We start from the raw sequence: 25943 nt of genomic DNA, 5'->3' as shown, positions 1-25943 counted from the left end.
TATTGTGAAATGCTAAGAATTACATGTCAAATACAGAAAGTGAGTGGGACCTATTAGATTCTGAAAAAGTAAAGTGCTTTTAGTTATCAACTCAGATTTGAATAGATAGAACATGAGCAGCACATAAAAAAATACAATGAAAAGTTTAATAATGATTAAAGGGCCCACAGTCCAGTATGCATTCTAGTTTGTATGTCTGTCCATTCAGGAAGGAAAATAGTTTTTTTAAAAAATTACTAAACAGAGAGGGACAGGTTTTTAAAATAAAAATACATGCTTCAGGGATGCCTGGGTGGCTCAGTTGGGTTAAGCCTCTGCCTTCAGCCCAGGTCATGATCTCAGGGACCTGGGATGGAGCCCTGCATCGGGCTCTCTGCTCAGTGGGGAGCCTGCTTCCCCCGCCTCTGTGCCTGCCTCTCTGCCTACTTGTGATCTCTCTCTCTCTCTGTCAAATAAATAAATAAAATCTTGAAAAAAAAATACATGCTTCACGACATTTTAAGATTCTCAATATCCTATATCCTTAAGTTTTTATTATCCAAAAAGTAATTAAAGTCAATAATGAAACTGGAATCTAACTAAAAGGGCACCATTAGTGCTAACTCTCATTGGCAATGTATATTCTAACAGTTCTTGTATATGAAGTCCCCGAACTGGCTAATAAAAATATTTAAAACATAGATCTACAACAAATTGTGTTGCAAATCAGGTTATCATTATCTTGTATAAACCATGAAAATTGGAATCATGTGAGCAGAAGGTTAGATTAATTCTCCATTCTCATTATAAGCACAGGTGTAGCACAAACACCATGTGAAATAACCAATTAAAATGAAAAAAAAATCTGCTTTTTCATTAGCTGCCTTCACTGCATGACCAATTAGAAAATTATTTAATATTAATATTCCACATATACCAAAAGTAATTTTCATAGTAACTAACATAGGTAAAAGAGCAAAAAACCAGCTCTTTATCTATGGTACTGTTTATCGTCTGTAGGCTTTTAGAGGAAAGGAACTCTGGTAACATTTTTTAAAAGTCCCTTTAAAAACACATTATTTTGTGGGTATGATTTATACTATTCATCTAAAAATAGGAAGGACACTTTTTAACAGACGAGAAGCCGAGGCCCAGAGAAATTAAGTGACTTATTTGAGGTCGCATGTAACTCAAGGGATGTTAATAACTTGCTGAATGACACACGGCTGGCAAATGGTAGTGAACACCCCTTCCCCCAACATCCTGACAAGAGCGTGGCCATTACTGTGTCACCCATCTAGAATATTCTGAACGAAATAGATATCCAAGAATGAGCTGGTTTTGAGCCAGTCACCACTGGCAACAACCCTACTGTTGAGTCTGGAAATAAGCATGACTGAACACTTTGTAGACTGGGAATTTTGATGACTGTACTGTTCGTGCATATGGACAAAGATAAGGCTGCGCATCAGAAGATTCAGTGACTTATCTGTATTCTAAAGCTTGCTTCCTTCACACTCATACTTTCAGATTTCCAAAGACCAGCTCATAATAACCAACTCAGGCTTGAATCTATGACTATTAAACCCAAGGAATCGTAGAAAAATTAAACCTCAGGTTTGAAAAGGGCTTTCACTGTCACCTGGGTTGGTCACTGACATGAATCATCTCTCTGATATCCCCACCAAATAGGTAGGTAGCCTCTGCTGGATTGTTTCTAATAAAGCACTTGCTACCTCACCTGAAAGTGCACTCCAGCTATGGAAGGTGACTATGAGAAGGTTCTGCATTACTCAATCTGAAATCCTTTCACCAGGACAACTCCTTGGGGGAATTTAAACAATTCTAATCTCACTTCTTCAGGATGGCCTTCAAATATTTAAACTATAGCCATCATGCATCATGTGCCATAGGCTTCTCTCCAGGTTTAATATCCATGACTCCTTTTCTTGCTTGTTTGTTTTGAGAGAGAGAGAGAGAGCACAGAGCAGAGGGGCAGAGGGAGAAGGAGAGAGAATCTTACGCTGGTTCCATGCCCAGCACAAAGCCCAATGCGGGCTCCATCTCACCACCCTGAGATCATGACCTGAGCCAAAGTCAGGAGTCAGATTCTTAAGCAACTGAGCCACCCAGGCACCTCAAACATCCATGATTCTTAACATGTTCCTTCTAGAATGAAAGTCCTTCTTGGGTTTTGAGTCTACTCACCACTTGGGCCGTACCCACTGCTCAGTATATTGAGAGGTTTGTCTGTGTGCCTCTAAAGGTCTTCAGAGGACATCATTAAAAGCAATTAGTCCACACTTGCTCTTGTCCCCATGTAGAGAATGAATACCTCATCACAGCCTTTTAGCTAAGGGGCCTCAGGTACCAGGTGCTACTTTCTTCCCTTTTGGTGGCAATTGCAATTTGTTGCTATTGACAACACAGACGTAGGCCACCTATAGGATATGTAGATATAAAGGTGAGAATCCATGCATTTAATAAAATAAAAATTTAAGAAGCTGAAAATCTCAGAACCCCTCATCACTTTGTCCAAACTGACCACATTAGTAATATGCTGAGAACTTCTCACTTTTGAAAGCGAATTTAAAACAATTGCTGAATATAATGAATAGTATCAATACATATAGCACAGAGTAAACTCTCAGAATCTTATTGGATTATGCTTCCTATACTTACATAAAACACTGATAATATTATCTAGGGTCATGGCAGACATCTTTATCTGAAAGTAACTAAGTAAATGGCAAAAGATTTTATATTTTGAAACAATGTCATCTCTTCGATTTTAAAACCATCTCAACATTTGGTTCTATTTAGTGTATTTTATCCTAGACTGTCTTCTATATACTCTCTTTGGAATTATGCTACATACAGCAAAGCCATGTGTTTAGATGGCTTCGGGGTGAATTCAGATACAAAAACATTTTCCTTCTGGGCAAAGTAATAAAATGACATTCTTGCTCCTCCCACTATAAGTCAAACAGAGGTCAGTTCCCCCATCCCTGTATCTGTTTAAATAAACTGGTCCAGCTGTTTGTTTCTAAAATGCCCTTTGACCTTGCATCTCATCCTCCCTGCTTTTGTGATAGAATCCTTTACTTTCCATTGTGGAAGATTCTAGATTCTAGATTCAAGAATTTTCTAAACGCTGAATCAAAAAAAAAAGGACCTTTAGGTTTTTTATGCAAACTTACATGAACATATTCCCTTCTTAAAACACTCATTTCGAGAAGCATCAGTAAAACAGTTATTTTAAGCTCATATGTGGTGTGTGTGTTCAAATATATATCTATATTTATGTGTGAATACATAAATATATATTAGAACTTTAACATAAGAAGAAACAATGTTTTTGAAGAGAAAAGAAAACGAGAATGATAAAATTCCAATCCGAACGTCCAATTAAAAAAAATCTATTCTCCAACAACCACAAAACAGTTTAAGACAAAATATATCCATGAAATATACACAACCTTTAGTCTTTTCCATATTAATAAGCCCTCTTTAAAAAGTCTGTTAGTTTAAAGTTTGTTTTTTTTTTTTTTTAAACAATTGATGTCCAAACATTACAGGCCTTGAAACTTAGATGTACACTGTCAGATATACAATGTATTTTTAAGGTTGGGAAACATCCTGTTGCCTTTCCATATTATATCCCAAACATCAGCATATATATATATTTTTTTATAAATCCTATTTTGCTTTGAAAACAATGTTCTTTTGTGAAGTACTTTTTTAGAACTGGACACCCTGTAGGTGGTAAAAGACTGAATTAGGGAAAGAATTCTTATCTTTCCTTTTTTCATTGCATCATGGATTAGAATTTCTTCCGTGACCAAACTATTCCCTTTCTCAAAACAAGTTGTTTTACCAAGGATGGCAAGAAAATGGATTGGCCTTATAGCTTTGTTCCATGTCAACATAAACAGTTTTTACCCAGTTATTTGTTTAGGACTAGAGCCATACTAAGAGGGAATGGGAGGTTGAAAGGGTTGCAAAATCTTAAAAATTCTGAGACATAGGATCATCTCAAAATTGAATTTCTTTCATTTTTAAAATAGGAACCAGACAAGGAGAATGGGAGATGAATCCTGAGTTATGCTAAAAAGAAATACAGGAAGTTTTTCTTCATTCTTTCTTCTCCTTGCCCCCAACCTGCTTATTTATCATCATACTTTAAAGTTTTGTGTTTTGGTTTTGTTTTGTTTTCCATTCTGCTAATTCTACCTGTCTTTTTTCATTCACCATCTTTAGATACCTGAATAGTTTTCTGACTAAGATCTGGTAGAACAGCGTTCTGAAGTTGACCTTTGCCCTTTAGCTTATCCTCCACTCCATGCCCTGGTTCCTTCCCACAAAACTGGATGGCTAAGTTTAGTTTCCGCTTTGTGAGAACCAGGAAGGATGGCGAGATCACAGTGGGCATCCACTAGAACCAAACACAGGGTACATTTTCCCAGTACCACAGACAACATTTTCCACATAGCCTTGCCCTTTTCCTTTACTCTTATGCCCTTTGTCTTCCTTGTAAGTTCTCTGTAATGCTAACAATGCTAAGGAAAAATAACATGCTCCCCTTCAGAAAGAGTATTTTCACCTTTACTCAACGAATTCTCTTCCTCAGTGTTTACCACCTACTAGTTTACTGATGACTGAGGGCAGCCCACCGTGTGACTTTAGCACGCCACAGCCAACTCAGTGAGCCAAGAAAACCAAAACGCCATTGTTTCTAAATGACAGGACTCTCAGTCATCCCCATAGTGTCTCTTGCCAACCAGGCTTAGTGAATAGTCAGCACGAAGGTGGCTACCCATTTAAGTATGGAGAAATATCATTTTACGATACCCTCCTATGCCCAAGGAGCTAAAATTATCAACTTGCTATTAAACAGAAGATTTCATTAAATAGCAGGATATGTTAGTAAAGACGCCTTCTATATTTATACTATTTGTTAAAGTATTAATTATAGTCATCTTTAATTAATATTTAGGTATTAGGAATACCTATGTACATACTTAGTAAAAATTTATACCATGCATTCTTAAGAATACCAGTGATTTCTACATGTACTATTCCTTATCAATTAAAAATAAATAGCAAATAAGTATAATATTTAATCTATACATACTTCATTTAGGTATTCTCTATAAATATTTTTATAAAATTAAGAATAGTGAAAATTTTTTGAATATAAAATTTCACACTGGAAGCTAGTTGACGAACTCCAGAAATTTATTCTTTTTCTTCTTATTCTATTCCATGAATTTCCTTCCTAGTATTTCTTTCAACTTTATCACAATCATTTAAATAAAACTACATATACTGTGTGTTTTATATTTTTAAAGTCAGCATTTCCTAATAACTCGAAGTCCTGTTTTATAAACAAACCCTGCAGGGAATGAGTTCTAGCTATCTCTCAAATAACTCTTTGTTCTTTCAAACAAAATTCTACTTCAAAATCTTTTGTTGGATTTCTTCATTTCAGATTTACATTTACTTATTGAATTTAATGATCCGTAACTGGCAGTCTTCAGGGTCCAAGCCTTACACACTCCTTTTCTTTGTGAAATATAATTTCTTAAAACACGATTTTAAGACACTCAAGAAAGTTGACTCAATCTCAAGTCAAACCTTATGAAATCATGTTTCTGGCACCCTTTTCCAGTTTCCCAACCTCCTCCGGATCCAACAGTTCCAGGACTGCAATCCATCATCTGTGTGTCTGAGGGTGGGAGAGGGGAGTGGACAGGAAGGGAGAAGGGAGCACATGTTCTGCTCTCCATCCCTTCTAGAAACAGATTAGTGAAATTTCCTCCAATCACAATAAGCCCATCAATCAGCAGTCTGAGGAGATTCCCTTTCTCTAGCAGTGACGGGGGTATTTGTGAAACTACTCTAGAAAGAGCTGAAGTTGTCTCAGACCACTGAGGAAGTTAATCACATAAAATTTTCTTCAAAGCAACTAGTGAAAAAAATCACTAATTATCTGAAAATTATAATGCAAAGTAATAACAAACCCATGTATTAAGTGTTGAAATTACTTTCAAATACTTCATCACTTCATTATATATTAATGGGAAGTTTTCATTGAAAGCAAATTATAAAATGATTTTTTATTCTAAAAAAATATAAGTTGGGACACCTGGGTGGCTCAGTCGTTAAGCATCTGCCTTTGGCTCGGGTCATGATCTCAGGGTCCTAGGATCGAGTCCCACATCAGGCTCCGTGCTCAGCGGGAAGCTTGCTTCTCCCTCTCCTACTCCCCCTGCTTGTGTTCCCTCTCTCACTGTGTTGCTCTCTGTCAAATAAATAAATACAATATTTTTTTAAAAATAGAAAAATATAAGTTTGCTATATCTTTTAGTCTGACTTGAATTTTTTTTTTTAAAGATTTTATTTATTTATTTGACAGAGAGAGATCACAAGTAGACAGAGAGGCAGGCAGAGAGAGAGAGAGAGGGAAGCAGGCTCCCTGCTGAGCAGAGAGCCCGATGCGGGACTCGATCCCAGGACCCTGAGATCATGACCTGAGCCGAAGGCAGCGGCTTAACCCACTGAGCCACCCAGGCGCCCTTAGTCTGACTTGAATTTAAAGTGGGGAGGGGGTACTCCTTTAGTGGCTGATCTCTATTTCTTCTGCTACTAACCATGACTTTCTAGATCACTAAAGCACTAAGCTCCAAACCCAGTAGAATAAATTATGGGACTATCTTGCCAGAACTAGCATAAGAAATGCCCAACAGTTAAAAATATTTTAAGTATCCCTTGATATAAAGCATATTAATAAAATGGTATTTACGTAGTATTTACTTAAATGTGACAATTTGCCAAATTTGAGTTCCTATAACTGCACAAATATAAGACAAATGGTGGCTTGCTTGAGGGATATGGAATTAGAATGATTATTGGCACAATGAACAAGCATTAGGGAAATCTAGGATAACAAAACCTCTTACATTATTGAAAAAGCTGAAGTAGGTATAATAATATCTTCAATGAATAGATGGGTGTCTCTTTGGTTTAAGATGAACAATTTTTTGGGTAAATTCTAACTTTTCCATATTCACAAAAAGTAAATAAAATTGCATCTAACTAGGCATCTCTTGAACATTATAGAATAAATATGTTTACTTAAAACGGTTCTTAATGTTCTGCCAATTTCCATTATAAACAGGATGACCACACAATGTATCGTTTAAGATTGGACACTTTTAAGAGTAAATGGACACTATTAATAATTATGCTGGACAACAGGCATAAACCATGAATATGTCAGGCAGTTGGGGTGTACGGACACTCTAACGATCAAATATGCACTTTTTTTTCCATGTAAAACTTCCCCCATGTGATTGGAATTGCAACCCTCTTGTCTGAGAATGGTGACCAGCCCTGGCATGCGTAAGGTGTCACAGAATCCCAGTACCCCTTATGGAGTGTCTCTGAGCTCCTTCCTTTCTGGAGGATCACTTCTTTAGTGACCTCAGCTCCCCAAGCCATCACTAGCCAAAAATGTCCCAGCCTTGGAGTCTCCACTCCAAGGGAGTGCCAAGGAAGGAGATCTGAAAATTTAGCTTGATTTCCGCTTTCACCTGATCACAGGTTAGACTGCAGAATGGCACAATGAAGCTTGACTCGAATAGAGGCCTGTCTCCATCCCTTAGAAGGTTCACTGTAACTTCTGTTTCAATTCATAAAGTTTGAAACCAGAGTTCTATGTAATGGATATCAAAATGTAATCCACAGACCTTAAATGAAAAGGGAACCAATTATACCAATTATACTTAAAGGCGAAAATCTCTCAGTTGAGATATATGACAAGATTTTTCAAATGAAGGCAGTAAACTAATAAAATGACCTCCTCTTGGAACTTGTCAAATCTTGGGGAAATGCTTATGGTCGTCTAAGTCACACTGAGGAAATCTGGAGACTGGGTGTTTGACTTGAGTGGCTATCCTTTTCTTTTCCTCTTTTTTTTTTTTTAAGATTATTTATTTATTTATTTGATAGACAGAGATCACAAGTAGACAGAGAGGCAGGCAGAGAGAGAGGAAGGGAAGCAGGCTCCCTCCTGAGCAGAGAGCCTGATGTGGGGCTCGATCCCAGGACCCTGGGATCACGACCTGAGCCAAAGGCAGAGGCTTTAACCCACTGAGCCACCCAGGCGCCCTGGCTATCCTTTTCTTTGAACAATATCACTCATCACAATTACAGTCAAAACACTGGCCAAGAACAGAGAGAGTAAGAGTGGCATCTAGGGAGAAGGGTGTGAGAATTGAGTGGGAAAACTGCCGCTCGCTTCTCTGAGATCATAGTAGTGTTGAGGTGCTGGAACCGTGATGAGCACGTGAGTTAATGTCTATGAAAAGAGCCTTGCACATTTAAAACCAAAGACAAGGGTCTGTTGAGGTACTGTCATTATGATTCTTAAAAAATACCTAATGGTACAAACACACACACACGAACGCTTATGGCCACAAAAGGTGGGCATAGCCCAAATGCCCAGCAACTGATGAATGGATAAACAAAATGCAGTCTGTCCAAAGGAACATTCTTCAGCCATAAAGAGGAATGTAGTATTGCTATCTGCTACATTCATGAACCTTGAAAACAATATGCTAAGTGAAAGCTTAAGCCAGTCCCCAAAGGCCACATGTTTACAGTGATCGCCTTTATGGGAAATGTCTGAATCGGCAGAGCTACAGAGACAGAGAATGGGGGATGGAACTATGGGAGGAGAAACAGCTAAAAGGCAAAATGTTTCTTTATATATATAACATATATATATTAAAGATTTTTTTTTGAGAGAGAGAGAAAGTGGGGGGAGGGGCAGTGGAAGAGAATGGGAGGGGGAAAGAATCTTGGGCAGACTCCCCGCTGAGCGAGGAGCCTGATATAGGGGCTTGATCTCACCACCCCAAGATCATGATCTGAGCCAAAATCAAAAGTCAGATGCTTAACCATCTGAGCCACTGAGGTGCCCCTACAGGGTTTCTTTCTCAGATGATAAAAATGTTCTAAAAGTGACTATGGTGATGGTCGCACAGTATCTGTGAATATACTAAAAACCACTGAACTGTACACTTTAAATGGGCGAATTTCATGGTATGTGAATTATATCTCAATAAATCTGTTAATAATAAATGCATAAGGGAAGCACAGAAGAGGTGCTGAACAAGGAGCCAGGCCCATCCTTGCCTCTCATTAGCAGCATAACATTATAAAGCCCTGAGCCCCATCTGTCAAATGGTGCATTTAAATCCCATCCAGGACTTGGGCTCTGACATTCTACAGCATGATGTTCCTAAAATTTTAATCCGTGCTCCTTTGTGATGAACTTCAAAATCTCATAGCCCTGTGTGATTTGGAATCTTAAAAGAAAGAGCATGACTAAAATCACAGGTTAATTCGCAACAGGCTTTTTTATACTACATTCACTCAAAATGATTCTGATATGCCTTTTCTGGCCCCCAGTCCCTCTCAGCCCCCACTGGGCCCCAAGGATGGGAATCTCTGCCATAACCTATTGTACTTTCCTATCTGCAAACAGGACTGCCAGGTGACCAGCCGTGGGAGCTGAGATCTGACATCTTTGTACATGTAGGATTCTTTCCATTAGCTTTTTCAACATCCCCTACTCCCTGCCCTTTCCAAGCACATATGAACTCTGACCCAAACTAGGGATCAAATAAAGTCAACCACAGCAGATGTTCAAGGGATATATAGGCCAACAAACCCTGCAAGTGGACAACAACTCTCAAAACAACTGATTTACATTCAAATCAGCATTCCAGGGGTAGAAAGTACCAGAAAACATAAATATACATATTTTTAATCATTGTGCATTTAACTTCCATCCCAAGGCAATATATGATTCTTAAAATAGAGCGATGTTATCAATAGTAAGCCAGATCTCCCCAATGACAGGAAATTCACCCAAGACTGATAATCCCCATTGGCCTGAAAAAGTTGCGTTCGGGAAAGCAAATGTTTTTTTCCCTTCTTCAATGATCAGATCTAATCTTGTGAGGCATTAGGTCCTTTAGTCACATTGGTTAAGAGGGTAAAGAGGAAAAGAAGAGCTCTCAAGAATGGCACCAGATTAAGGTTTTTTTGTTTATTTGTTATTGTTCAGGTGTCAAGAGCCAGATAGCATTCATTATTTCCCATGCTAATGGGTCGGGCTTAAAAGCTTCATAAGAATGGAAATAAAAAGGAAAATATCAATGACTACACGGGGCCATGAAAGGGAGAGCCCTCTTTTGCCAAAGATACAAGCATCCGTGCTGTTGGAGGTCACTGTTTATGTGGCTGGTTGGTTTTTTAATGTTCCCTTTCCCCTTAAAAATTAAGAAAGAAGCAACACAGAAACGTAGGCATCCACGCAAAACTCTGGGTGTGTTCACACACTGGAGCGATGTGGGCCGAATCCAAGAGGACGTTTACCCGCAGAAACGTTTCCTCCCCTGCACCCCCCAACCCTGGCTTCACTCCATTTTTGAGAAAATCATTTATTCAACAAGGAGCCAACATTTGCCCCATTTTTTAAAATATTTCAGGCGGATTTTTTAACCACTCAGAAACGTTGTTTGTTTTAGGCGGGTGCAGCCTGAAGCAGGATGATGAGGTAAGAGAGGAGAGGGGTCTCTGTGGGCACAGCTCGGTGGGGCTTCGGTGCTCACTGGGTAATCACCCAGCACCAGCCTCAGTAACTGTTGACACAAAATAGGTGGAGATCAGGTCTGTGCAAGCAGAAAATACCAGAAAGGCAAACTGTATGTAAACACACTTAAGACAGATTTGACAAGAATAGACCTAAACCTGACTTGCTAGGAAACTCCGAATGTCTTAGGCTTCAGGGTCCCTCTCAGCTGAGGCCCTTTCCCCTTACAGAGTTGCCTTTGAGACGATAAAGAGCAACATTTGAAACACTGAAACAAGTTTACAGAAGACAGCTGAGACGTTTGTCCCCTTGATTTACATAGTGTGAGTTTCCAATCTGTTCCTACATGTAGGATTTATGTCATGTAATACCGTTCTTCCGTGCATACTTGGAGCAGAGCCACATGGGGGGGCCAGGCGGGGGGGGGGGGGCACCAGGCACATACAACCACAACTCAAAAAGTTATTTCTCCTGACCTATAAAACTCATGCAAAGAAGCAAATGGATAATGCTTAAACAGTCTTTTAATCTTATCTAACTGACACCTGACAACCCATTACTTATAGATTATTAATGCACCCACTAAAAAGTTTGTCATGTACAAAATTACCAGAGAAAAAGATTGAACGCCTGAGGAAAAAACAAATTTTGCTGTACAATAACTTCAGAAATTTCAAGCCTATTATCTGTCATGCCCTTCACAGACTCATAGCACACTGCTAAAAACAACTGATTTATCTTTATTATGAATCCTAAAATGACAGCACCCATGTTTTTCATGTCGTGTGATAATATTTAATTTCATCCAGTTTTTACTTTACAGTGCTTGATTTGCTTATTTAAGATGAAGGAAAGTAGCAACTTTTTAAATTAATTTCCCCGTTTGTCTCTCTATCAGAGGACCTGGGTTTTTTCCCACTCCTGGTTTAAAGCTGGGATCAGAGGCAGGTTCAGAGCAATCGCCTTGCTTCTCTTTGGTTCGCAGTGATCACACCGTCTCGAACAGGAGAGCTGGAAGAGGTGTGAAGTCCCACCAATGGGTCCTCCCTATTCATTTCAGCAGCGGGAGCTGCTGCCCATGGAGACAGAATGACTCTACCAAGGACACAGGTCTAACTGGTGAGGAGTGGGGAAGACAGCTGAAACGTTTGGGCTCAACGTGTTCTTTCTCTTGCATACTGCCTCCCTCACTGGCCCTGTGTAAACTGTACATTGTCAGGAGGCTCACAGGAGAGTGGGCTCCTTAGCCACCTGTGGGTGCCAGCTCTTCTCCCTTGACACGTTAGCCTCTCAGCCCCCTCACTCCCCACGCTGTCTGCAGGTGAGTGAGAATCCGGTCCTGCCGGCGTGCATGACACATAGGGAGTTGCTTCCACTTCTCTGACCAGACCATTGTGCCAAGACACCGAAAGCAACAAATCTAGCTTGATTAGGACTCGAAACAAGTCCTGCATTCAGGACCTGTTCAAAGTCAACCACGAACCACTGGTTTCACAGCCTTGAAAGGGATCACGGACATTCAGAAACGCCGGGCTCCGCTGGGCTCCCGCTGGATACCTCGGCCTCCCTCCTCGCTCTGCCCTGGGCCTCACTTGAACCCCAGCCCCACGGGATCCTGAAGTACTTGCCCAGATCGACAAACCCCCTTCCCCCAACTTCGGGCATCACACTCCTGTGTTGTCCTGGAAAACTCAGAAACTGTCTTTGCGGACTGGAGGAGAAACAGCAGTAATACCGAATGGTATTTGGACTTTCAAATCCACCTTCCTTCGTCCCCTATCTTTCTATTTCTTTTCTCAGGGAGACTTAGGGCCCCATGGTGGAAGGGACAGGGTTTTCTGACCTGCGCAGTGGCCTGACACCAAGTCCTCCGGGACCCCTTTCTGCCTTTCGTGGGATTCACGGCGTGATTTCACACATGGCGGGGGGAGGGAGCTCTGAGTAAACTCATTGTGTCAAACTTACAACAAAGTATACTTAACAGACTGCAGAGTCATTTTCAAAGAGGACTGTTTGCTGGAAATTTTTAGAATCTGCAGACAAAAGCAGCGTCCCTGTTGAACTCCTAAAACTCTCTGACATGACAATACCTGAAGGTTTCTAAATTCACAGCTCTTTTCCCTGCGAGCTATTTGCTCAGCTTTCCTAATAATACCCTGCCTGCCTGGCACCGCGCCAGCTCTGTCTCAGGCAATATGCAAGCTAAACATTTTTTTGACTGATTTCAATATTTTTCTTATGAGCAACTAGACAGTATTTTATCTAGTGAGTATTACTGATTGCTATAATCTAAGCCCACAGTCAGCACCCGTAAAGGTAATATTATTGGAATTGACACTCAAGGTGAAAAGCATAGCAATTAACAGCAGCTTGGAGAACTACAACCCACTCTGAAAGATGCTGGAGAGTCAGCCTACTTCTGTTTCTCCTGCTTCTCTTCCTTCTTTCGAGAACATTGCACCTGTTACTCCGCTGATCAGTTAGGAAGTCTACCTTAGATGTAGGTTACACAGAAATCCTCAAGGGAAAAAGTCAAACCACCTGCTTAATAAAATTATCTTTTGTGTGTGAAGTTGTTCCATCCCTAGGTGATTTCTAGGCCAGGAAAATCACTATACACCCTGCACTTTCATTTTGCAGTTGAATAGCAAACAAATGACCCAGTGCTTCTTGCACTGTTTTTTACATCTGTTTTCCTTGCTGTTGTGTCATGCCTCTGTTTAGCTTTATTGACAAAACAATCTGTGCCTAATGTTTAAACAACATCTGTAAAATGTATTATTAAATTATGTTGGAAGAAAAAGCAGAGCAATTCTATGAAACCCTGTGACCCCCTATTGATTTTTAGATCACAGAAGTTGAAAGGATAATTTGTGAATGTTTTAACATTTACATCTACACAGGTACCTATATTTATAGAATCTTTGATTACTTATAAAAGTATTTGCTACATTATTGCCATAACTCAGAAAGAAACCTGACCTTTAACAGTTGAATCTGTTTATTATAAGGGAGATCCCATTTTTTAAAAATAAGTTTACATTTTTACCTGCCAGTGGCATAAATCTCTAAGGATAACATACCCCCCCGCCACTGGTAATAAATGGGAAGTGATGCCTGAATGCTTTGCAGTTTTGAAGGCAGTAAATGAAGTAACTAGGAAAATCTGGTCTATGTACTAAATTTGAGAACGGTAGAGCTGTGATAGTTCTGTAAAAAGTGTCACCTCGGATATTAGGATGCTCCCTGGAATTTTATGCATCCAACTGATGGGGAGAGTGATTTTTCTTTCCGCATACAGACCACATTTCACATACACTATATACTTTGCACCTAAGTTCCACATTGCCTTCTCAGAGCATAAAGAAATAATCATTTAACATTAGGGCTTGATGGGAAAGTGTTTGGATGAGTAGTAGTAAACAAAGAAACTGTAAAATTTATTCAATACACTCTAGGCTAGAACTCTGCTGAGGCAGAATGTTGTCTGAGGCACCCAGCAAGTAACACACAACCACAGGCACAGGTCTGCATCATATGGAAGGCCCAGCTCTGCAGCACTGCTGTGAAAACAGAGGAGGAAGGCCATTCTACACCCGCATTTCCAAAAAAAAAAAATTAAGTTGGTGTATTCAGTAGAAAAAAAAGAACCAAGTATTGACTCTGTGTGTGTATGCGAGTGTGTGTTTTCTTCCAAGTTCTACCTAAATAATTAAAGATCTAAATAACCATCTCAAAATTTAAGAAGTTTCTGCTTAAATGACTAAAACATTCAACATGGTAGTAATATGTTTTCGTGGGTGATGTTACAGAAGTAATTTTCACAGCCACAACAACAATGGAAAAACAAAAAGGCCAAAGTCGCAAATGCTATTAGTTCTCATGTTGGGATCAAATCATAATTGGGAAGGAGAAAGCAAAGAAAGAAGAATACGTGAATGTATAGCACATATTATATTTTTAAAAATCACTGTGCTTTGAAGTCTAGGTCTACCGTGGCATGCTAGAGGGAAATAAATGCTTAGGCAATGAGTTAGGGAAGTTGATTTTTGAAAAACATGCAGTTGCCTCAGATACTTCTACAATTAACGTAAAAATATTTTCACCCAAATTATTTGCCTCATTGTCTCAATTCTCAAAAAAAATCTGTTGGCGGAGATTTGTCCTACAATGTCTCATCTAATAAATTTCACATTCCATCCCTGGGCCCAGTACCTATAAGCACTAATAGCAACCATTTTAAGATGCCTCCTCCCTGTTTTCATCCTGACACGTAGATCAAACATAAGAGTTACAAGAGTTATTTCTCTTAATCCAAATTTTCTTTTAATTAATCAAATCTGTCTTGTTGTTTTCCGTTTAAATTCTCCCTATTGTCTCCTCTCTCCCCAGATCCCATCTGCTTTGGTCTTGGCTAGCCAAGACAGGGAGTTTGTATCACTCATGGCAATGAGAGAGAGGGGAGATCAGTTCAGTGACGGGATGAAAAGAGCCATTGCAACACACCAAACTTTGCTCATCTAGGTTTCAGTCAAAACCTAACCGAAAGCTGCATCGGCCAGCATTTCTAAGACAAGCTCACAACTAGATGAGTTTATATTTTTCACTTTCATATTGTGCATTTCGATACACGATGTTGCTGCCAATAATTACGACTGATCTACACCCAACCTGCCCTTCAGCATTTTGTTAAATCTCTTCAACAGTGACTCATAGTTCATACAAAATGTACATGTGTGTTAACAAGTTTTAAGAAATCCAAGAGGGAAGACACCCATTTTTTAATGTTGTGGCTAAATGAAGTGAAGGGGAAATGTTAAAATACTAATGAGGATTTTCTTTTAATTAGGATTTCCAGAAAGAAGGAACTTGGGCTTGATGCTCAATACAGGAAAAAACGTTTACAAGCTCTCAAGAAAGCTTTGTGTAATGCTGTATTATGGTAAAGTAAAATGAAAAGCCTTTAGTGGTTATGCTGCTTTCAGTCTTCAAGGAGGCCACAATTCAAGCTGCTCTGACATCTTTGGTTTTCATACAATACCATCTGGGTTTCCCCATTTTTGCAACCTACTTCCTACTCAAAGCCAAAAAAAAAAAATCTATGATCAGCTCCTTAAAAGTTGAAGGTTTGGAAGAAAATTAAGAAACCCTTAGAATCTCAACTCGAACACGGGGATGTCATTATTCACCAAACTTAGGAGAAACAATCTCTCTGACAATTTTTATTAACTTGAGGGAAATTCTCTACCACAGAGTTGTCAGAGCTGAAAGAGTTGCCAAGTACCAAACAATGAAGTGCGAGCCAAAGCCACCTGGGACTGCGCACAGGAGTCGGGAGACACAGGCACAGTCGCAGGGCCCGTGGAGAACACAACAGTGTTCACAGCCCCCAGAACCAGAAGTGACATGTTTAGGTATCTGTGCACCACTGAGTGTCAATGTGAGGTGGACAGTAAGTATATATATATAGACAGCATATAACTCTGAAAAGTATTAGAACTTTTTAAAGGTCCCTCTTTCCTCCTCTACTTGCAAAACTGAGGAAATCACTTTAGGGTCACCACATAGAATCTGGGAAAGTGACAACTGCCTACTGTTCGGTGTCCCAGGCATGCCTGCCTGCCTGCCCATGCAGCCACAGGGAAATAGCCCTGAAGTTCGCCCACCTGTGGCGGGCAAGTTGTCTCGGGATTCGTTCTCTGGTGACAATGTCTGTAGAAGGTGTTTGCTAGCGACACTGCAGAGGAAGAGAGATGGCGCGTGTGACAGATCACCTGAGCGGCCGTTCTTTCGCCTTCCTTAATTAGAGTTCGCCCTGCCACTCCTTGGCCCTCAAACGGGAACGTTTCCCAGGGACATAACATTGTGCAGCCTCTGTTGTATTAAAATTGCGTCATCAGTTTAACCTTGAAAATGCATCTGAATTCAGACATGCATGCAAAATTGAAGGTCTACTCTATAAACATTGCCCACGAGGACCTGAAGCCCAAGTTCAAATATATAGTATCAACAGTCTTGGAAATTAAGATACAACAGCAGGCACGACTAGGCAAACAAAAACCCTAGGCAGGGACACACTCCTAGCAAGACATTTCGGTAGAGTACGGCTTCTGTTGGCTCCCCATCTACTTGACTAAAGGGCTGCAAAAATTGATCTCCCAAGGCTGCGGTAAGGTCATAGAAATTGATAACCCTTACAAGCAATGCTTATGTGAGTCTGTCTGTGTCTTGCAGATAGTGCACTTTGTGAATTAATCCTCCAAAGGCAAATATATTGTAAGTAGCTTGTTATCTCTAAAATACTAAATTGAAGAATACATGGGATTATATTGACAGAAATTACATTTTCTGTAATGGGCTTTAATATATCTGGAATCTCTCCCAAAGGCTCCCAGGCTCTCTAACAGAGAAGGGTCTGTTAATGTAGGTGCAGTGGACATCAAGAACAAATTTATTCACCAAAATGGATTAGGCCATGTAATCAGAGATTCTGCAATATTAATCTTTGACACTTATTGAACAGAAAGAAATACTTCTGTCTGCAAACTGGCATTCCCAGTTCTCCCCTTTCCCCAACCAGGCTGTGGGCCTTTTCTGGATTTTACTTCAAAGAGGATAAGGTTTCCCATCATAAACACTAATCTAAAAATATTAGGACAATTAATTAGATACACTTAGTTTGAGAGGATATTGGATTTCGATACCCTTCAAATATGACACTAGCTCTGGGTGATTACATGAACCTGGCTTTCAGCACACTCACAAAGGGTAATAAATCATACTTTCCCAAAGCCTCGTTGCCATACCGCTGCACATTGTCAGAATATTGTTGGCTGGTACTTGGTACGGAATCTCTGCTTCCCCCAAATCAGGAATTCACACATTTATTTAGCAACAGTATTGCACAGGCCAGAGATACAGCAGGTTTTGAATAGCTTCAAAGTGGAAACATAAATAATTTCTCTTTTTCCATGGATGGGAGGTAGGAGGAAACGGGAGACTATCCTTGAATGCTCAGCCCTAGCAAAATAACCGGTTATTCGTATGTGACAGTGGATTTTCTTGTTCCATAGAAAACAGGGTGATATCGCTCTATCAGTTATCCTCGGGGTGGCAGGAGGAGCCATTTATGGAACCACAATGAACATGAACTAAACAGTAGTACCACACCTAAAATTTGTCAATTTTAAAGGCAATGAAAAACAATGCAATGTTGGGGGCAGTGGTTTCCATGCTAGCAAATGCTCTCACCTATCAGTCAACCTTTTACTTTCACTTTGGATCCACAAGCCATCAGGGGAAACAGCAACAACCTGGTGTGTCTTCTCAATGCAGAACAGTAGCTGCAGGTGGCCAGAGCGGGAAGCAGATTGTGAGTAATCACAAAGCCAAATTACTTACCAATTGTTCACTTGTAGGATGGTGAGTCCCGTGTCTTGTGCCAGCTGCTTTTTCTGTTCTTCGGAAGGGTAAGGGTGCTGAAAGAGAACAAACGAGATAGATGTGCGCACATATATTTGGGGCAGATAGTGTTGTGCGTATCACGTGTCAGGTGCAAAGCTAGGGGCTACAGATTCAATAATAAACACATACGCTCTGTAAAAAAAAATGTGTGTGTACATCAGGCAATATTTAGGCTATTTTGTCAATAGCCTAAGTGTCTAGTGAAGTCTATAATTAAAGGTAAAAATGCTGAGGTGTGTCACTCTTATTAATGGAATACTACATCATCTAATTAATGGCAGTAAAAGACAAGCCAATTACAAAGATTAGTGGAGTGTATAAATAGCTACTTAGGATACTTGCAGAACCTTGATACTGAGTTTATCCTTTAAAGGTTTATTTGTTGCAAACACAGAAAGTTTAGTATGATCTTCACTGTACTTTATAGGATTAAAATAAAGACAAGCTCTTTTTGATGATATGAAAGCGTATCACCTTGACGTAATACTTTCACAGAACCATGGACTTCTAAAGCTGAACCATTTGGACCAACCACCTTAGTTCAGGTCCCCAGCAGTTAAACATTTTGCTAGCATGACATTTTTCCCTCCAAAACACTATAGTGCCAGATGCAAATATCAAAATTAAAGTGCGTGTATTTTTTTTTTAACCACTAATCATTGTAGCTCTTCTGTAATGCAAACAAATGACATTCAACTGAAGTTGGTTTCCATATCTGAATGTCAACACATGCTGGGATTCTGAACACAGGCCAATACAAGGTCAAAGACCAGCATATTTTGCATGCTAAGAACAAGCCCGGCCATGTTCTTCATGAGTTAGAGTGGATAAAAAAGTATTACGGGATTAGATAATAAAATGAAATTCATACCCTCTTGAAAGAATGTTTGGAATTCTACTGAAATTAGTTTTGGCACAAGCACTTTTTGTCCGGTAATGAACTCTATCTAAATCTGAAATACACATTTCTAAATCCTGGGACATGGTAACTATCTATGGACACACTGACCAGCTTGAAACACTGCATCCCAATAAATTCTCCCAAGATAAGAATTGTTCTGCCAGTCAATGCTCTACTCCCTTATGAATGAGAAAGGGCACCCTCAACTCTCAATTTAACTACCTGTGCCATTGGAAAGTAAATTCTGGTCTATTGAATGTTAATTAACATAGCTTTTAATCTCATTAATAATGTCTGATTAGATGCTAAGAAGGCTCGTTAATGACCACTTTAATGCTCTTATATGTAAGTTTAAATATGTTCTATATCTGTACACGTGGGATTCGTTTGCGGAGAGCAGAGATGTAGCAATTTTTCCCATAAGCATTGTCTTTGATTGTCACTTAATCAATAAATACACAATTAGAATAAGGCTTTGCTTTCATGGAATATAGTGCCTTTCTCTAAAGAGCTCCAAGTATATTACAGACAGGATGGTGATTAATCCCCATTATATCCCTTTGAGGGACATAAATGGAATCTATCGTCCCTCCTGTCTTACAGGTGAGGAAACTGGCTAGGGAAAGACATGGTCAGCAGCCACAAAACTCTGCGATATTTCCTGCTTCCCTTCCAGTGTCAAAGCCTCACCATGATGAGGGATGTGCCAAATGCCTCTTAGAATCTTCATTCTTGTGCTCGCTCCAAAACCTCCAGACTGCTTCCTATGGCCTGTAAGGCATGCCACCATCCAGCTCTGCCCACCTCTCAGACTTGGTGGCTTTCTCTTCACCCCCGTCCCACCCCTCTGTCCAGCCACACAGTCCTCCTTTTTGTTCTTTCGACACACCAACCTTGACTCTGCAGGGTCACTTTCTCATCTCAGACCAAAGGCCAAGCCTCACCTATCCATTTGTCCAGCAGCCCACCTTACTGTTCTCACATCAGGCTTTTCCTTCTTCCCTGATGGCAAAGCATGGCTCTCCGATACACCTGCTCTGATGAGCTGCCTTGTGTGGGTGCACCTCCTCTCACTCACCTAACAACACCAAAGTCCGTGACTTTCTCCTTCACCATTCTCAAAGCCCAGTCAGGCACGCAACAGGAGATCAGTAAATATCTGTGAAGCAAGAAGGAGGCTACGTCCTGCCCCGACACACAGATACTCTCCACTTAGATGCAACATGGAAACGTATAATAAAGTTTCTTTCAACAGCCCACAGGAGGGATAAACAACCCTACTGGAGATCCACAAAGCTATTTTCCTGACTTCATTTGCAACAGTGATGTCAATCCATTCTTCTCAAGTAAGTATGTAAACTTCCTAATAGGCTGAGATCATAGGTTACAATCCCCCTACTCAAAATAATGCCAGGCATCCCAGGCACAATCTCATGAGTTAAAAGCAGTTCTCCACCCTAAGGTTAAAAAACCTAGCTCCTGCCGCACAACGCTCCTGCCACACGAACCTCTTATCCTATGAACAGATACTGAATTTGGGTTTGATATATAGAAGTTCTATGTCTACAGTGGTCGAAGGATTGTATATAAGGTACACACGACCCTATTAAATTGTATAAATTACGCTGCCGCTCAATGATTATGTCCCAAACATGGGACAATTTTTTGAATCCTCAATTTTGTCATGTGGAGTTTAGGAACCCTCAAAGTTAAAGGTTACCCAGGCTTGCAATTCTTTACACATTCTAAGCCTGATTTTGAAAAACGCAAATTTTGGCATCCAAGCGGTTGGCACTCCTTGCCATACAAAGCTGTAGACCCGTGTACACAAGTCATCTCCAATCTTCTGTAATTTGCTTATGGTTTCTTAGGTCCTGTGGAAAGCTCAGTGATTTTCAATAGAATTAATAAATATGTCACCAGTCTCTCTTCACTATAGCCTGATGGCAATACCTTTTGCCCTGTCTTGTTAGTTGTGTCTTAATATGATGACCAGAACTGGATAAAAATTAATATTTATGCCATTTACCTTCCTTTAGTTACTTTGAAAATTGAGAATGGTCACAGTCATTTATTTGTGCTGTGTTTTCAAGAGTATTTTTGCATGCCTGTTTGTGAGTAAGTTTCACAACCATTCTTACAAAGCAAATGGAACTCACATTTTATTTATGCAGGTGGTGTCAGGAAAATTCTCTCTGGATCATTAAAATTACCTGAATCATTACAGCTTCAAAGAGCAATCGATGGCCCTCAAAATTTCAGTGCAAATTTAGGTTGTTTCTTCACATCACACAGTTTCTGATTTCATAATTTAAATATCATAAAATGAGAAAGTTCCAGCCTTTTTTCCTTCTGTCACTTTTCATGTGATCTGATTTTAAGTAATTGGAACAAACTGTGTCTAATTTCATGCAGCATAATTGCTAGGCAGCCTCAAGCTATGGAGACCCAGCACTCTGTCTCCATTAAACAATTTTCAGTCATTCAGGATATATTTTTTTTAATAGAAATGAATGAGCCCAGATGAAATTAAATGTCACAATAATCTGGTCATTGTTGGAGGTGGGGGGGAAGGGAAAGGTGTCAACAAAATTCCCTAAACCTTTGTCTATGGCAGGGAGACGAATTTTTTTCTTTTTCTCATAGTTCTTGGCCTGCATGTCCCACAAACTTTTAATTCCCAGAAAACACACACATACACACACACACTCACACACACACACACACACACACCCAACCATAATTGCTAGAATCACATGAAAGCCGTGACTTCAGGTAGCTAATCCACAGTCAGCCAAAAATTCACAAAGAAGCAAGCTTTTAACTGAAATCCAGTATCTTTAAATATCTTAAATCCTATACATCTTTCCTAAATAAGCTTTTTGTGGACAGTATGAGTTATTCCTTTGTAGACTTAAAAAAAAAAAAAAAAAAACCGACTTGACAAAAACCCAACATGCCACGAGCAAGGCTGCTGTAAAAACATTCGAAATCCTGTTGTGTTTTGCCCGCAGGGCTGGTGAGGCCATTAGAGGGGCAAAGGTAGACATCATTTTACAAAAGAGATAAAGAGAAGTGCCATGTGAGGAAGAGAATGGGAGCTTCCTTCCAAACCACTGCAACCAAGAACCTAGGTCACCCCTTGCCCTTCTCCAGAACACTTCTGCTATTCATGGCAAGGACACCGCTTTAAGGAAGATCAGGAGGTTCTTATGAAGGGAAGATGGGTCGCCCTTGCCAGCTACACCAATCAACCTAATCACTTTGGGATATCAAAGCAAATTTGACCACAGTCCAATAGGTAGTGACAGGAGACCTCGCCTTTGTTGTGTACATTAGCCTCATGCCATTATCTCTTAAAAGCTTAATTATTTGCAAACAATTGATCAAGATGGGAATTTGAGAAAGGATATGCAGGGGCCACTGGGAGAACTGCAACGCATTAAGAGAGCAAACAAAATTACCTTTAGATCTTACAATCAGAATTAACGATTGAGACGGGACAGCGAGGCGGGCAGTAGCTCCAAGCCTTCTTTCCCGAGTGTTTCCCATTTGATCTGCATTAACACCTCAGGAATGAGTGAGGGCCATAAAAGAGTGATTATGTCAGGGTAAAGCTGACCCTCCCTTCCAGCACTAAACCTGCACACATGCATGAGGCTGGCTCCACTGGGAGAGAAGGGATGCTGGACTCCATGGGAAAAGCAGTGGCTTGGGGGCAGGGGAACCCCAACCGCGGGGAATAACTCGCAGCCCGATCATCCTGATTTCTGTAATCAACGCCCTGACTTCTCCTTCCCAGGATAAGTCTTCTGCTGAAAGAGAAACCGTTTGTCCCTCTTCCTGTGTTTCTGGCTCTGAAGTGCGACTTCTAGTAATGACCTAGTACGGCAGTGATTGCTTAATAACCCCATCAAAGAATAAAATGATCCCTGGAGTATGTGGCCTGCGTGAGAGAAATGGTTAAAGAATGTCTGAAGAAAATCTAAAAATAGCCTACATAAAAGTGAAGTCGGGACTGTCATTTTATCAGCCCCAAAGAATAGAAGGCGACAGAAAGAAAATGGCAACGTGCTAAAGAAAGTTATCTCTGCACAATTCCAATTTTATTTCCTGAGGTTGGGACGGGAGGGGGGTGCTGAGGTCGGTTATCCGGTATTTACAAGTTTACAGTACATGGGAAGAAAACTTATTTACTTAAACAATCAAGGAGACCGTTTCCAATGAGCACCCATGACCAAAGGAAAAAACTCTTCAGTACACACAGATGGAAAATGTCCAGTCTTATATCTTAACGATATCCTTGACCAAATGTACGCCTTTCATCAAATTTTCCACCCCTGGCTGCAAATGTGGATGCCAAGACAGTGATGAACTTTATCTTATCTACCCTGGTAACCAAGTTTCAATAACGTTCCCTCCCTCCCTGCCTTGCCCACTCTAACAGCACATTGTAATGGCAGCAGAAAATTTGAAAATAATCCTGTACAGAGCTCACTGGTGAGATAATGGAAGGCTACGCTGCCCCTTCTCAAGCCTCAGATTAGTAATTTCTTGTGACACAGAACTGCCTCTATACCGAAACTGCAAAACAGCTATAACAAAGCAATAGAGGTGGAAGCAATTTTCAAGCAAAATGTTACATGCTATACTTTAAAAGGTATGGGAATAGGTACCGTGGGAGCTGATCTAACAGGAGGAATTATGGCAACTGTCCAATATATCCCTTATCAAGGCAATGTTCTGTTGCTTGGCTGAATATGTTGGAAGAACAATTTCGGAACTTCTTTTATCCTTCTTCCTCCAGCCCTCTGCCTCCTCCACAGCTAAGTTTAATGCATTAATATAAGTTGACCTTGAGCTAAACTCTGGTATGTGATGGAGAGATAGATACTCCCTTTAAAGTAAAAAAAAAAAAAAAAAAGAAAAAAAAGCCACCATATGGCTTTTAACCATTAGATCTCTGGGTTCTTTGCAAACTTCTACAGATTTTTTGACACTAAGGGAATATCGTGGATCTCAAGTTAAATAACTAGCCTTATATCGGTCCTCTCGTAAGACAAGCAGAAACTTGCTAGCCAAATATATTTATATTTGTTTAGTGTAATTTTTTTCTTGCCTACGAAAACTTCTCCCACTTTAAACTTGCAGCCATTTTCCCCTTATGCGTTGGCTATGCATAGCTTACACTGTGACAATTACATTGATCTAGGATACTTTTTTCCTTTAAAAAAAATCCATCATGCTTCCCTATTGTCTTTCAGCTTTATGAATTAGTTTTACTGTTTCAGTGAATGCTTTTTTGTCTTTTGACTGCACATTATCAAAGAGACACTTTGTGCCTCCCATTTGCATTACAAAAGCAGGGCACCGCCGGTGGAAGAACAGCCTGAATGCAGAGCAGTGGAGTCCACACCCTCACTCATGCTGGAATCAAAAGAAGGACGGCGCTGTCGGTACTGGCTAGGAAGCCAAGAATGTTTGGAGCATCATCAGTGAAGTCACAGGACTTCGACCTGCTTTTTAATTCTCCACCAACGCTCCTGGATTGCCTAGTTGCTCCGATTAAATGTGCTTCATTGATTGCTCGCACTTGCTTTTTCTGAAGCCTCGTCAAGCCGTTTTCCAGACAACCCCTCTGATCCCTTGTCTCTCCAGCAGCAGTTAGAAGACGTTGCTGGTGGAGTTATGCAAGTAGGGAAGTCAGGTAGGAATCTCCAAACTTGATCTTACCACATGAAAATGACAGGAGCGTGGAAGGAAAAATTCAACACTGGGTAATATTTCACAGCGATCTTTACTTTTGCACTAATGAGACTATCTTTCTAATACACGGCAGTGAAAACATTGTTTTATAATCAATTATAAGTGGGCAAGTCTACACAACCTTGCCTGGTTCATCTCCCTGACCTTTTAATTTCTTGTAAATATCAAATAAATATAAAATAAAAACACTAAATAAAAAAACCGAATACTTATACAAGGGACTTCATAGTCCCTCACGTTGGGGATTTTTTTAAAGGTGCTTGCAATTCCAGAACAATGACTATGTTTTAGATCTATTCTCTATTAGTTCTATACATATGGTATGGGTGGATTTTAAGTATATGCATTAAAGCACAAAATTTAGACTGTAAATTAGCAATTACTTATAGCCTCCTCCTAAAAGTATTAAAATTCATGAAGAATGCTAAAATTATTTTTGAACAGTTATGATTATTAATGAACTCCCTGAATATTGATTCTCTTAGTAGAAGACCATGGTTATAAAAGGAAACACAAAAAGGCCAAGAGGGGCGTGCCTGAGTGGCTCAGTGGGTTAAGCCTCTGCCTTTGGCTCAGGTCATGATCCCAGGGTCTTGGGATTGAGCCCCGAGTCAGGCTCTCTGCTTGGCACAGAGCCTGCTTCTCTCTCTCACTGTCTGCCCCTCTGCCTGCTTGTGATCTCTCTCTCTCTGTGTGTCAAAAAAAAAAAAAAAAAAAAAAGGCCAAGAGGAAAAACAGGGTGAAAGGAGAAAGGAATAGGGACTCAGGGTTGGGGATGAGGGAGAAAAGTCATGCTTCACTTTTGTGCCCCCTTGGAATCACTTAAAATCATAGCTCATTTGAACTCTTACATTTGTCAGTAGGACAAACACATTACATGTGTTATTGTCTGTGCTCTTGGTGACCCTTGCGAGTAGGGACTATGCTTGGTTCCATTTTACAGATGAGGAAGTTGAGATTTGGCGAAGTCAAAAACTAAATGCATGCCAGCTCTCAGGTACTTAGGTCCGGGGCCAGGTCTGCCCTAGCCTGAGTTTTTCCACTTGGCTGTGCTCCCACACGTGTTTATTTCCCAGTCTCCATTCCCTATTTTAAGCTATGTTTTAGAGCCAAACACATATTATAATGGAGCATGAACTAAGTTCTTAACTGTGGTGAGCAGTGACT

The 25943-nt window shown here is 40.1% G+C and overlaps 1 protein-coding gene across 5 annotated transcripts in view; it reads right to left on the bottom strand.

Annotated features, from left to right (window-relative positions):
- The window catches only part of LOC111148024 (Meis homeobox 1), a 134111-nt gene that overhangs the window by 6148 nt on the left and 102020 nt on the right, over nucleotides 1-25943 (bottom strand). For all 5 annotated transcript variants that reach the window (XM_022504370.1, XM_022504374.1, XM_022504373.1 and 2 more), the window contains one exon: nucleotides 18047-18123. In XM_022504370.1, coding sequence (XP_022360078.1) covers nucleotides 18047-18123 — 77 coding nt within the window. The remainder of the gene's footprint in view (nucleotides 1-18046; nucleotides 18124-25943) is intronic.

Source organism: Enhydra lutris, unplaced genomic scaffold, assembly GCF_002288905.1.
Source record: "Enhydra lutris kenyoni isolate GAN:26980312 unplaced genomic scaffold, ASM228890v2 scaffoldscaffold18, whole genome shotgun sequence".
NCBI lineage: Eukaryota > Metazoa > Chordata > Mammalia > Carnivora > Mustelidae > Enhydra > Enhydra lutris.
Note: the sequence above shows the minus strand (reverse complement) of the source record. Positions and strands in the feature narration are given on the sequence as shown.